This window comes from Hemicordylus capensis, chromosome 1 (assembly GCF_027244095.1).
Source record: "Hemicordylus capensis ecotype Gifberg chromosome 1, rHemCap1.1.pri, whole genome shotgun sequence".
NCBI classification, from domain to species: domain Eukaryota; kingdom Metazoa; phylum Chordata; class Lepidosauria; order Squamata; family Cordylidae; genus Hemicordylus; species Hemicordylus capensis.
Genome location: NC_069657.1, coordinates 9,028,406 through 9,042,154, shown reverse-complemented (window position 1 = coordinate 9,042,154; position 13,749 = coordinate 9,028,406). Strand labels below are relative to the sequence as shown.

Genomic DNA, 13,749 nt, shown 5'->3' with positions numbered 1-13,749 from the left:
TTTTTCTGTCAGTTAGTGTTAAGCAGGCAAAGTTGTGAGTCATCAATTTCCACCTTACTCTCCTTCCCCCCTCCCATTCTGTTTTTTTCTTTCCACAAGCTAATCAGGTGCCTGATTAGATTGAGGGAGAGTATCTGGGATATAAGAGTGAGGATTTTAAACACTGAGACATGGAACACTGAAGTTGGCGTCTGTACATTGAAACGTCTGTTCTTTATTTGTAGTTTTTAATTTTCTTTTAATCTACACAATAAAAAGGTCTGGAGAGAAGAATTTGGTGTAGATCCATTATGCGTATTGCGTCACCAGTAGATCAGCTAATATTTATATGCTCCTTTGCCCACTAAAAACAATTTCCAAAACAGCTCATAAAAATCTATAAAAATCCGAGTCATAAAAGAGAGCAGGGACTAAAACAGTCTCTGTGTGTGCACTATACTCTGACAAATCATTAGGTATTTTATTGTGTACATACGCACCCTGTGGCACCTTTCAAAAGCCTGTTTAGTTTCTTGCAAGAGATTAACCACAACATCCTGGGACAGGAACGTCTCACCATGGGTATCAATACTTGGGCCCAGTGACAGGTTTGTCCGTTGCCTTATTCTCTCTTTGAGGTCTTGAATCCTAAGAAGAGGAACACCCACAGGGAAGGTTTATTCAAACCTTGTGTTACTTTGGGCCATACAAAGGGCATCACTTTTTACGCTTTATAAACAGCAACAGATGCCTTACATTCTTGAGAAAAGCAACACACCATATGCAACCAAAACAAAGAAGTTTCATGAAGGAACGAAAGGACCCAACATGTCAGACCTTAAAAGCCAGCCTCTTCCCTTATGTTCCATCATGACCTACAAGACTGACTAAGAGAGTGCCTGGGGAGAAAGTGCCTTGGCTGGAGAGAAACAACCAGTTTTGACAGAGCTGAAGGTGGTATGTCCATGGAACACATATGCATTTCCTTTGCCCCACTGTTATCTCTGGTCCAGCAGCTTTGTAGTACTTCAAAACTGGCAAAATCTGTTGGATCAGGGACAACAGCAGGGCAAATGGAGTGGGTGTTCACACCACAGGAAATGACTGCTCTATTATACCACCTCCACCACTCGGTTTACTAGATCTGTATTCTACTTCCCAACTGGAGTCCTACCACAGAGGAAGAAAACCAGCAGGAGCAAGAACAGAGTCCAATTTTGTCATCATCTGCCTCCTTCTCTCTTCTGGAATCCTCCTCAAAAGACAATCTTAGATGGCCTTTGGTGGGAGAGGAACAGGCACCTGAAGCTTTCACCTGTCCTCTCCTGGTTCACCTTTTGTATAACAAAATAGAGGAACACAGTGAGGGGCTGCACCACAAAAATTGAAATTTCCTTTTCTCCTAGAGCATAGGGTTTCCCAACCTTGGGTCCCAGATGCTGTTGGACTACAATTCCCATCATATCCCAGACACTATGGCTGAAGGATGGGGATGATGGCAGTTGTAATCCAACAACATCTGGGGACCCAAGATTTGAGAGCCCCTATGCTACAGTATCACAAAAGAATGCAGAAATTCCCTGACACACATGCACACCATGTTTATGTGGTGTTGTTTTTTTAAAAGGAGGTACATGGTACGGATGTGTTATACTTGCCAATCTTGTGCAATGTAACATAATTACAATACAGTCATAATTTTATTTGAAATATTAAAAAAACAATGTGCCCATCAAGTAGGCTTGAAAATTCTGAACAAGTTAATTATAAACATACAATTTTAAGAGACCTGAAACGAAGCTTACCCTCCACTCCCAATGGCTCTCTTCTGGTGATTTTTTGAATCATAATAGCGCTGTAAAATCATGGAGCTCCTGCTTCTCAAATAACCAATTTCCACCTCAATGTAATTCTCCAAGTAGGAAATGAAGATGGATTTGATAAGCTTAGACAAGAAAGTCTGCTTATCAGTACCCAAGTTAAACTCCATCAATTTGCTTGAAAGATTAGTAGTCCTTTATGTTAGGAAGGAAAACAAGGGAAGGAAGGAAGGCATTTGATAGGAGATAAAACACAGATATAAAAGTATTTGCAAAGTTCACCTAGGCTAGGGGATGCCCTGTGGTGTGGGTACATCCAATGATGCAGCACTGCCCAAGCTAAGCAGGCACAGACCTGGCAGGTCCCCTGGATGGGAGAGCACTAAAACTCCTGTGTAAGAACATAAGAACAGCCCTGTTGGATCAGGCCCAAGGCCCATCTAGTCTAGCATCGTGTTCCACACAGGAGCCCACCAGATGCCGCTGGAAGCCCACAGGCAGGAGTTGAGGGCATGCCCTCTCTCATGCTGTTACTCCCCTGCAACTGGTACTCAGAGGTGTCTTGCCTTCGAGGCTGGAGGTGGCCTATAGCCCTCTGACTAGTAGCTACTGATAGACCTCTCCTCCATGAAGTTAACCAAATCCCTCTTAAAGCAATCCAAACTAGTAGCCAACACCACATCTTGTGGCAGATAATTCCACAAGTTGATTATGCGTTGTGTGAAAAAGTACTTCTGTTTGTTGGACCTAAATTTATTGGCAACCAATTTCATGGGATGACCAATGGTTCTAGTGTTATGTGTGTGTGAGAGAGAGAAATTTATCTCTATCCACTCTCTACACTGTGCATGATTTTATAGACCTCTATCATGTCTCCCTGCAGTCGTCTTTTTTCTAAACTAAAAAGCCCCAGGTGTTGTAGTCTTCCCTTGTAAGGTGCTCCAGGCCCCTGATCATCTTGGTTGCCCTCTTCTGCACCTTTTCCAGTTCTACAATATCCTTCTTTAGATGTGGTGACCAGAATTGTACACAATACTCCAGGTGTGGTTGCACCATAGTTTTGTATAAGGACATTATAATATTAGGCGTTTTATTTTCAATCCCCTTCCTAATGATTCATGGCATGGAATTGGCCTTTTTGACAGCTGCCAAGATCCCTCTCCTGGTCAGTCACTGACAGCTCAGATCCCATCAGAGTATACTTGAAGTTGAGCTTTTTCATCCCAATATGCATCACTTTACACTTGCCAACACTGAACCGCATTTGCCATTTTGTTGCCCACTCACCCAGTTTGGAGAGCTCCTTTTTGGAGCTCCTCACAATCAGTTTTGGATTTCACTACTCGAAAGAGTTTGGTATCATCTGCAAATCTGGCCACCTCGCTGCTTACCCCAACTTCTAGATCATTTATGAATAAATTAAAAAGCACTGGTCCCAGTACAAATCCCTGGAGGACCTCACTTCTTACTTCCCTCCATTGTGAAAACTCTCCATTTATACCTACCCTCTGTTTCCTGTCCTTCAACCAGTTACCAATCCACACCTTGCTACCTGAATGAAATGAACTGTCTTGTTCTACTGTTTGGATAGTAACCTCCCCATCCTCACCTCCACATGAAAGGCAGGCCAACAGGCTTTGTGTCTGGACTAGTGATTATTATTTTTTTTTTAGGGGAAAGAAATGAAAAGGATGTACATTGAATGAAAAAATCTTTTTTTACAAGTTCATGTAGGAAATACCTGCACTGACACATTCCAGATGACTTGAATTTGACTAGAAGCGGAATGGCTGACTCAGTCCACGCACTGACTATATGTACACCATTATGAATAGTGCTCCATTCCCAGTTTATTTAGCATAACAAATAATTTCCAGTGAACAGACACTAACCTAAATGTGTCATATATTACACTGGCCCAGATTGGCACGCTGCAGTTCTCTCATCCTAGCCCCGCCCGCCAGCATCCCACTCTTCCACCACAGAGTGTTTGTTTTCTTTGGGGAGCCAGCGAGAGGAAGGCAGTTAATAATGCTGAATATACGGTACATATATTCATCTGTATATTCCCATCAACAATGGGCACTGCTTTTCTTCTGACACTGCAAAGCCTGGGCTTCCGGTTCTTTCTGAATGCTACAGTAAGGGAGAATTTCAATCCTTCTCCCATGCCCCAGCCTTTACTTTGGCGGTGGGCAGTGGTGCAGAACTATCTGTGCATAACTATAACACTGAGATATTGCCCAATTCCAGGAGGAAAAAGAATAAAAGAACAGTAAAGGGACAGGGAAGAGTAACCCTGCTATGGCGACACAAGCTCTTAAGGACGGCAGCAGGAGGAAAGGTTTTAGTCTCGTGTTCCCCCGCACCCAACGGCTCTCTTGGCTGTCCCACCATCATATCTTTGCAATGGATTGTATAATCCAGGGGTTCCCAACCTTTGGTACTCCAGGTGCTGCTGAACTACAACTCCCAGCATCTCCAGCCACAATAAATTTTAGCTGGGGATGATGGGTATTGTAGTTCAGCAACATCTTGGGGACCAAAGGTTGGGAGCCCCTTGAATAATCTATCGCAAGCTGTCGTGGAGAAAGGCAAGGTATAAATATTAAAAAATAGTATTAAAAATATTCCTATACTGCTTTTCAACAAAACAAAAAAAGTTCTCAAAGCAGTTTACATTACAATACAAAAGGTATTGGTGGGCGGGGAGTTCCCTGCGCTCAGGGAACAGCAGCACTAGACACTAGAGAGCAGCTCTGCTGGGCTGACTAGGGACAGCTGTTCTCCCCGTCATATATAGGAGAATTACCACTTTAAAGGTACCCCTTTGTCCAGTTAGCAGGAAATGTCAAGTAAGCTAGCAAGCAAGCAGACTTGGGCCTTTTCCACCCTCACCGTTATAGAGTGTAAATGTAACGCTTCAGAGGAAAAGCAAATTACTAAGCAGCACCAACCTTGTGTACAGCTCATAGAGGCTCTGAAGATACTGCTCTGCATCAGACTTCTTATGTTCTTCCAACTGGTCTTTGATATAACTCTGTGAAATGAAGGCCAACATTTCCAGGTCTTTATTTCCCTCAGGAATGTATGTGTCTTGTACACGTTCATAGATACGGAAGCCAGCTTATCTAAGACCACTGATGTTTTTAAAAAGCACAGTGTTCATCACAATCAATGCCAATGCCTCCTTCCATTTACACCTGCCATCTCCAAACTGCATTCTTTAATTTTGGCACTCTTCAAAACTAGCCTTTTAATTGCAACCTATCAGTACTTTTCCCTCTGTCATGCTGTTGGGCAGCGGGGGGGGGGGGGCGGGGCACAGCTACCCCAATCCCCTTGGCATTGCTCCTACCAAATATTTGCTGCTTATCCCTCCACCTGACCTGAATGATGCACCAAAATATTCAAATGCTTCCGATTCTCAGATATTAAGTGTGTAGATTTGCAACCCACTGAGGCAGGTTCAGGTCCCAGCAGAAAAGGCTTCTCCAAAGTGCTGACTGGAGATTCTTTTCTTTTAAATATGGTGGCATGTCCTGCAGCCTAATGCAGGTGATGTAGAGTCACCTGTGCAGTTACAGGGCTTTAACACACAGAGCGACGGTGCTGCACAAGAGGGCAGTACTGGAACGACTGGTCCCTTGCATGATCTCACATCGCTCACTGCTTCCAATGGGAACAATGGAAAGAGTTGCGTGACATGGGCTCACACAAGAGGTCAGTAGTTCCGGTACGGCCCTCTTGCCCATGCATGATAGAGTCCTGCAGCAGGGCAAGCGGTTTTGCAACAGCCGCATTAGGCTGCGGGACAAGTAAGTCCCTGCTGTGTTGTCAAACTCAACTAAACCATTTGTATATCCTTCTGCAATAAACAGTGATCAGAGAGCAAGCCTCAAAACCCCCAAGGTTTTCCCTTTTCTCGGTGTTACATGGAAACCACTAACGTAGATAACTCCTTTGGTGCTGTAAGTAAAGAAATCCTGTAACTGGAGTAAAAATCTGTATATTGCCCCTCAAGACACCAGAACTGAATTCTTCAACTTTGGGTTTGTATTCCAAGAAGTACTTGACTAAAAATGCCTGTTTTCTTTCTTTTTGAATACAACTTTTATGTTTGGTGAGCCTGGTTTTGTTGGGTCTGGTAGTCATGCCTACACTATCAGGACCACTGAACATAAAAGTTGTTTTTGAAAAGGAAGAAAACAGGCACCTTTAGTCAAGCACTTTTTGGAATGCAACCAAGGAGGAAGGTGAACTGAGTAGTCACAACAATCGTTTCCACTTATGACTCCTTTTGCACAGGACCCAAGGAACAGGCTTCTGTTTTTTTAAAATCTATATCTACACACACACTTGGGGAAAGGGTATGTACCATGCAAGGAAATAAAGCATTACCACTTGTACCAAGAACTGCCAACACAAACTGTTCTGTTAAAATGCTTAAGAATAAACAAGGATGTTTTAACAACCTTCTTTTTAGTATTACTTCAAGTCACCTGAAGTCTGATTTCGAAGATATTCTGGATAAGTTTGGCCATTACAGTCTCTGGACTGCTAAATATATCTCCAACCTGCTTGTTCGCACTCTGGCAGAGAATAGCCGTATCTTCAAAAATATCACTCCTTAAGTAGGCACCCTGGAAATTAAAGGGCGTGTGGGGGGGGGAGAGAAACCAATAAGCTAGAGTCATCCTACCATCAAAGTGTCCATAGCTGTAAAACTATGCAATATTATCCAGATATTATTTGTAAATCTGATTTAAAGAAACTCAAAGCCTTACCTCTTGGCATTGCTTTATATATACATCAACACAGTGAGAATAGCCCTTTGGGAGGAAAAGAGATCACAATTCAGCCACATTTTACTACTGTGTTTGTGTGTATATATAAGTTATTTTTTGGCAAGGGCATGGGGTGCAGTACATCCCTTCCCTGATTCCTTTGTTTCCTTCCTCAGTCCACTGGAATACTGCAGGAGGCCAGCAAAGGCAGGACCAGAAAAAGAAACCAAATAATTGGCTGGTTGAGATGATCCGAGCAACCTTGGAATCCGATTCTCTTTCCTCCTCCCACTATCCAAATCGGTGGAAACAATGGGAAACCCTATTCAATCCAGCACAGCACTTCCGGTAGCAGTTTGCTGGTGTCTCGTGCCTGTATCTCTTTTGAGATTACGAGCCCCTTGGGAACAGGGAGCCATCATTCCTTTGCTATGTAAACCACTTTACGGTTGTGTTGTTGTTGAAAAGTAGATTACCCCCTCCCCACCCCCCGCCCCCCAGCATGCAGTGGTTAGTGCTGGGGAATAGCTTGCTGGAACAAAATCATCAGGGTGGGTTGGCAATAGCCGCACAGTCCCCTAGAGAAAAATCACAGTGTCTAGAAGGTCCTATTTTGAGCCATAATTATTTAAATACTTTTAAGTTCCGAAACCTTGCCTCAAATTGCATCCAAAGTCATTGAGAGACCCCTCTCCTTACCTTAAAGTGAAGTAAGACTGCAGCTACTTCTCTCATCCTGGAGATCTGCCCTCTTCTCTGCGCATTGGTAAATTCCTGGATCAGTTGGCACTCTAAATCATGGTACTTACCTGAGTATGGGGGGATAAACAACAGAACACCAGAGTTGGCGGAACAGGTACATCTTCAAACAAGACAAAACAAAGCAAGGGCAGCAGAAAGGGAAACTTACTTGCTATTTTGGATTTTACTTCAGAAAATCTGTTGAGAAAACACAGTAAGAGTTACATAGGAAGCTGCCTTATACTGTGCCAGACCATTGGTCCATCTAGTTCAGTACTGCCTACACTGACTGGCAGCAGCTCTGCAGGGGTTCAGACAGGTATTTCCCAACCCACCTGGAGATACCAGGGATTGAACCTGAGACCTTCTGCATGCTAAGCAGATGCTCTACCGCTCCCCAATTAAAACCCATACCTGTAAACAGTTCAACCCTCCTGCCAAGTGCCACCTTCACACACTCAGTTTTTGGATGTACAACCAAATGTGTTAAGTGTACACTTGAGAAAGAAAAGCAACTAATGCCAACATATTTCCATGCAACAAACATGCGTCTCATACGGGTACCGTTTTTTTCAAAAGATACAGGGACTGCAAGTGTCAAGCACACACTTGGAGGCAAACACAGGTTTGTTACATGAGATGTTTTCGATAACCACAGTTAGCAGGAAGCAAACCAGTGAAGTCCAATGGACAAAGGGTTGAAGCTGGGAGGCCAGTATTCAATTACCAACTCAAAGCAGAGACTCACAAGGGAAGAGATGCGTAAGTTACTAATGCTAAGCTGCAGTTCTCCATCTGTAGACTTTTAGCACAAGTGGCTCATCTCTTTATCTACCCATTAAAAGGAAAAATGTGTGATGTGTCAGAGATGGCACGAGACGATGCACAAGGCAAAAAAAACCCATCAGCTACAGAAAATAATTTATTGCCGATTCTTAATTCATTTTGAACATGCTTGGTCTTCCTTCCTCGGAGCCACTCCCAACTGAGATATGAAGTAGCCTCATCAACTTGCCTGAACACTAAGATGCCTTTATAGGCAACATCTAGAGGAGACTCTGGGTGACTCCACCATCTGATTAAAAGGCAGATGGAGAACAAAGGGCATGAGGGCCCTTTTGGTTGTGACTCCATTTGTGGAACTCTGCTATTATTCTTTTGGTACCAGGCAAAGGCCTTTTTATTTTCCCTGGCCTTTTAACCATGCTCATGTTTTCAACAACTAATCTGAAACTGTGGTGGTGGTTTTAATTTTTATGCTTTTATTTGTAAGCCACCTTGATCAATTTTATCTCTCTAGCTGTCCAATTTGTACACCACCCCAAACTTTCATCTCTGGGTGGTTAACAACAACTATAAAACAAGTTAAAACATACACAAAAAACTTAAAATAATTTTAACAATCTAAAAGTCAAAACAGATTAAAACTTGAAAATTTTAAAAGCTGAAAAAGCTTTTGGAAGAGGTGGGCTTTTTAAAAATTTTCAGAGATGGGAAGGATCGTATTTCAGCAGGGAGCGCATTCCACAGTCTTGGGGCAGCAACCAAGAAGGCCCGTCCCCGTGTGGCCACCAGCCAAGCTGGTGGCAACAGGAGACGGACCTCTCCAGACTTCTTCAATGGGCGGTGGGGCTCATAATTTGTTGAAAGGAAGTCTATAATCAAACAACCTAAGGAGCAACTCAGACTATTATAAAGTTTCTCTTAATAGCAATTTCCCCTGAGGGAGAGCTTTCATGTTGAAAAAGTATCAGGATTCAGCCTGACCAAAAAAAATGCAGTGTTTGATGGTTTCCATTCATTGCACCTTCCAGCTTGAGGCGCAGCCCAACTTCTACTGCAGCCAATGGCACAGCTGCCTGAGGTGCTGCTTGTAATACTATCCTAGGCTGAAGAGTATAAAACCTCTAAAGCTGAGCTCCAAACAGAAGTGCTCTGCAACAACCAGAAAAATTCACCTTCAGATAAATTAGTGAACCCTTTTTTAAAGAATAGTGATTCAGCAGCAGAATAGCTGGCCCTAAATGACAGGCTATGGAAGAGAAGGAGTTCCAGACTCTCTTCACGAGAGTCAGAGTGGGATAGGATAGATAGAGCTGGACTTATGGGGTGGAGGACCTAGCTTCAAATTCCCCACTCTGGCATTAAATTTACTAGGTGACCTTGAGTCAGTCACTCTTCTCAACCTAACCAACCTCACCAGAGTATTGTGTGGATAAAAGATGCCCAGGGTGGGTAGCCTATATATATCACCTTGAACTCCTTAAAGGAATGATTTGATTTTTAAGAAAAGAGAGACAAAGGATTTTAGTTGAAGTCTGCCTTCTGCTAGCAAAGTGAGTGAGGAAATCAACTATCACAGTCTGCCACATGCACAGCAAAGAGAAATGAAAAGGGGCCAACATCCCACACACAGTAATGCAGGTGGCTCTCTACTGCCTCTACTGCTGTGGGCATTGGAAGCAATGTCCGCAAAGTTGCGCCAGAGTATTCTTGCACTACCATCTACAATTGTGCTGTTGACGTTTCACAATACGATGCTCATTGGGAACAATGGGTGGGGCATTATGCAACTGAAAATTGCAAATTTTTAGGCAGTAGTGCATGAGCGCTCTTGCATAACACTGCAGGCATTGCTTCAGATGCCTGCAACAGCATGTTACTCTGCGTGCAAAGTTTATTATTTATGTCCCCATGTAAACCACTTTGAGAACTTCTGTTGGGTAACAGTATATACATGTCCATAGTAGTGGTAACCGGCATCACTAGGCAGAGGGTGGGCTATAAGTGATTAAGTAAATGATTTCACACTTTACCTGTCAAAAGGTAATTCTTGTGCTATCAGATGCAGCTTCTGGATAATATCTGCTGCCTCTTCAATCTATTGGGGAAAGACATACAATTCACTATTAAAATGAACCTTACCAGTAGATCACTTGCTTCCCCAAATGGAAAACGTTTTCCAGCATCTTTGCTAATATGCAGAAAATGTGTATTAATTATTTGGTGTTTTTTAAAAAAAAATTAAATGAAGCCCTTCCAAGTGGCAAGATAATGCAACTGCAATGGATGAGTAACCTGGAACCTCCCTCCTTCCCTTGTATTTCAAAATCAGGGGCCCCACTAATGAGAGAGAGGTTGGATTCCTAGCTTGAGACAGAACAAAATCCCTTGGGGAGCTTTGTGTGCTGGAGTGCAATGTTGGCCATTAGTGTCAAACCCTCACCTTCTACCTCAAAGCCGTAAGGACAAGAGGTACTTCTAATAATAAATAACTACAATCTCCAACTCTCTGGCTCCTCATATGAGCGTCTCCCTTACTGCACACAGGACTACCCTAATAGAATTTTGTGGGAAATTCCTGCTACAACTTCTCACATCTAAGACACAGCTGTGCCTTCTGGCACAGCTGTCGCCTCATTATCCTGTCCTTTGCAGTAGAGCAAAGGGGAGCATATCTGTTGAGTCAGAAGGTAAAGTGTCTTGTAACCCTTGCAGTCAGCTCAGAGGCAATACAATGCTTTCTTCAAGGAAACGTCTCACAATCTGATGCCTGGAAGCTTAACAAAGTGAGTATCCTTAAGTTCCTTGGGAAGGAGAAATTGCCAAAATAAATTTGTCCTCAAGCCTGCATAAAGAAAGCCTTCAACCAAAACGCAATCAAAATTTTAGCAACAATGTAAGAGTGTTTAAGACACCTGCAAAATTCTAGTCCATGGCACAGAGAGGCACTGGCTAGCATTACAGGTGAAGTGAGTGATTTGTCTTTTCATGACTGCTTGTCATGATAGGCAAGAATAGCTGGGCAGGTTTTATCACCAAGGCCAGTAAACTTCAGTGAGATTTGCAAAGCTGCGTTAAAAATAGGCAAGGTTCCGTTTTGAAAACAGCTAAGATTAGAAGGCAATCAGACCCTTTGAAGTTTAAAGGAGGCCTGTGAACACGGAGAGATGTTTGGACATTTGCTAGGGACACACACAACAGAGGGCATCCTGTGGGAAGTGAAAATCCTTGCTGATATCTCACAAGGAAACTGAGACTTGAGAAACGGGTGGGGGGTGAGGGAGAGCTGCTCTCCAAGCAGCACTCTGGAGCTTTGTCTCCAATCCAGCTGCACTTCAGAAGGCCCACCCCACAGTAAGAGCCTTGCTCTGGACAGCCGCGGAGCCAGCCAAAAGGCGGCCGGGGTCTGGCCCTGCTCGGCAGCCCCCTCCAGTTACGCCCTTGTGCATGATGTCACACACACAGGGTCGTGGCTCGGGCTCCAGAGGGGCCCAGAGCAAACTCTGCCCTCCCGCCCAGGTTGCCGAGAGCCCGAGCGAAAGCTCTGTTTGTTATTTCAGGCAGCGCCAGCTGCCCGATACGACGTTTTCCCCTTTGGAGAAACGTCCTATCGGGCAGCCAACGCTGACCGAAATAACAAGCTGAGAGCTCGCCCGGGCTCTCAGCAGCCCGGGTGTGGGAAGGAGGAGTTCGCTCTGGGCTCCGTTGGAGCCCAAGCCATGGGGCTTTGGCGGCCATTTTCACCGGCGGCCCGGGTTCTTTGAACCCGCTCACACAATGGTAGCTACACCCCTGGCTCTGGACATGAGGAGGCTGCACTGGCAGAGAGGGAGGGCTGGATGGGAGGCACACCCAGAACTCTTATTCCCCCAAGATCCAATTGTGTTGTCTGCATGAGCCCATAAACATTCGGAGAGAGGAGAAACAGTGATTTATTGGAAGTTCCAGGACCCCATCAGGATCCTCCACACAGCTGCTATCCCACACGTAGATCATGCCAGATTTATTATAAACAAGGTGATAGTGACTTATAATACCAAAGGAGGAAAGATTTCTAGATTGTATAATCAAAGATTCTCCCATACTATTTATTTTATTTAACATATTTCTATACTCCCACAACTTGTGTCTCTGGGTAGTTTACAATTAAAATCATTTAAACATTAAAATCAAACAATTAAAATCAAAATCAAAATCATTTCAAACCCAACATTAAAATATTAAAACTATAAATCTAATTAATAGCCTGCGTGAATAAATGTGTTTTCAGTGCCTTTTTAAACGTTGCCAGAGATGGGGAGGCTCTTATTTCAACAGGGAGCGCATTCCAAAGTCCAGGGACAGCAATGGAGAAGTCCCGTTCCCAAGTAGCCAACAGACGGGCTGGCAGCAACCGCAGACGAACCTCTCCAGATGATCTTAACAGGTGGTGTTGCTCATGGTGAAGATGACGTTCTCTTAAATACCCAGGGCCTAAGCTAAGAGGAGCCACCTAATGGCGCAGTAGGGAAATGACTTGACTAGCAAGCCAGAGGTTGCCAGTTCGAATCCCCGCTGGTATGTTTCCCAGACTATGGGAAACACCTATATCAGGCAGCAGCGATCTAGGAAGATGCTGAAAGGCATCATCTCATATGTGCGGGAGATGGCAATGGTAAACCCCTTCTGTATTTCTACCAAAGAGAACCACAGGGCTCTGCAGTCACCAGGAGTTGACACTGACTCAACAGCAAACTTTAGCTTACCTTTAAGCTTTAAAGGTAATAACCAGCACTTTGTATTTTGCCTGGAAACATATTACCAGCCAGTATAGTTCTTTCAACACAGGAGTAATATGTTCACTTCTAGATGACCCAGAGACCAACCTGGCTACTGCATTCTGGACCAACTGCAATTTCCAGAATACATACAAAGGCAGCCCCACATAGAACACATTGCAGTAATCCAGCCTAGAGGTTACCAGCACAAATACAACCATTTTGAGGTCGTTCATCTCAAGAAACAGATACAACTGGCGTATCAGCCAAAGCTGATAAAAAGCACCTCTGGCCACCACCTCAACCTGGGACACAAGGGAGAGATTCAGATCCAGAAGCACCCCCAGACTGCATACCTGTTCCTTCCGAGGGAGCGTGACCCCATGCAGAACTGGCAGATCAAAACGTCTCCGGAGTGCCAACCCCGCACAATAAGTACCTCCATCTTATTTGGATCAGGGATTCCCAGATGTTGTTGACTACAACTCCCAGAATCCCAGCTCCAATGGCTTTTCTTTGGGGGATATGGGAGTTGTAGTCAGTAACATCTGGGAATCCCTGTTAGAGGGAACACTGATCTGGATTCAGCCTCAGTTTGTTATCCTTCATCCAGCCCATTACTGCCTCCAGGGAGGCATTTAGGGAGGTTATGCCTTCTCCTGATGACATTGACATGGAGAAATAGATCTGGGTGTCATCAGCATACGGATAACACCCTGCACCAAATCTCCTGATTATCTCTCTCAGCGGTTTCATGTAGATATTAAACAACATCGGAGACAATATAGAGCCCTGAGGGACACCATACAAAGGTTCAGATTTTGCAAACAAATCCAAGAGACGCCATCTGGAATCTGCCCGAGAGGTAGGAGCGGAACCACT

At 44.1% G+C, this 13,749-nt stretch overlaps 1 protein-coding gene across 1 annotated transcript in view; it reads right to left on the bottom strand.

The window, feature by feature from the left end:
* The window catches only part of EXOC5 (exocyst complex component 5), a 43,618-nt gene that overhangs the window by 8,001 nt on the left and 21,868 nt on the right, over positions 1 to 13,749 (bottom strand). Inside the window, exons 5-12 of the mRNA XM_053264148.1 lie at positions 10,144 to 10,208; positions 7,497 to 7,525; positions 7,286 to 7,395; positions 6,587 to 6,631; positions 6,302 to 6,442; positions 4,757 to 4,839; positions 1,785 to 1,994; positions 480 to 627 (exon numbers count right to left, since the gene is read on the bottom strand). Coding sequence (XP_053120123.1) covers positions 480 to 627; positions 1,785 to 1,994; positions 4,757 to 4,839; positions 6,302 to 6,442; positions 6,587 to 6,631; positions 7,286 to 7,395; positions 7,497 to 7,525; positions 10,144 to 10,208 — 831 coding nt within the window. The remainder of the gene's footprint in view (positions 1 to 479; positions 628 to 1,784; positions 1,995 to 4,756; positions 4,840 to 6,301; positions 6,443 to 6,586; positions 6,632 to 7,285; positions 7,396 to 7,496; positions 7,526 to 10,143; positions 10,209 to 13,749) is intronic.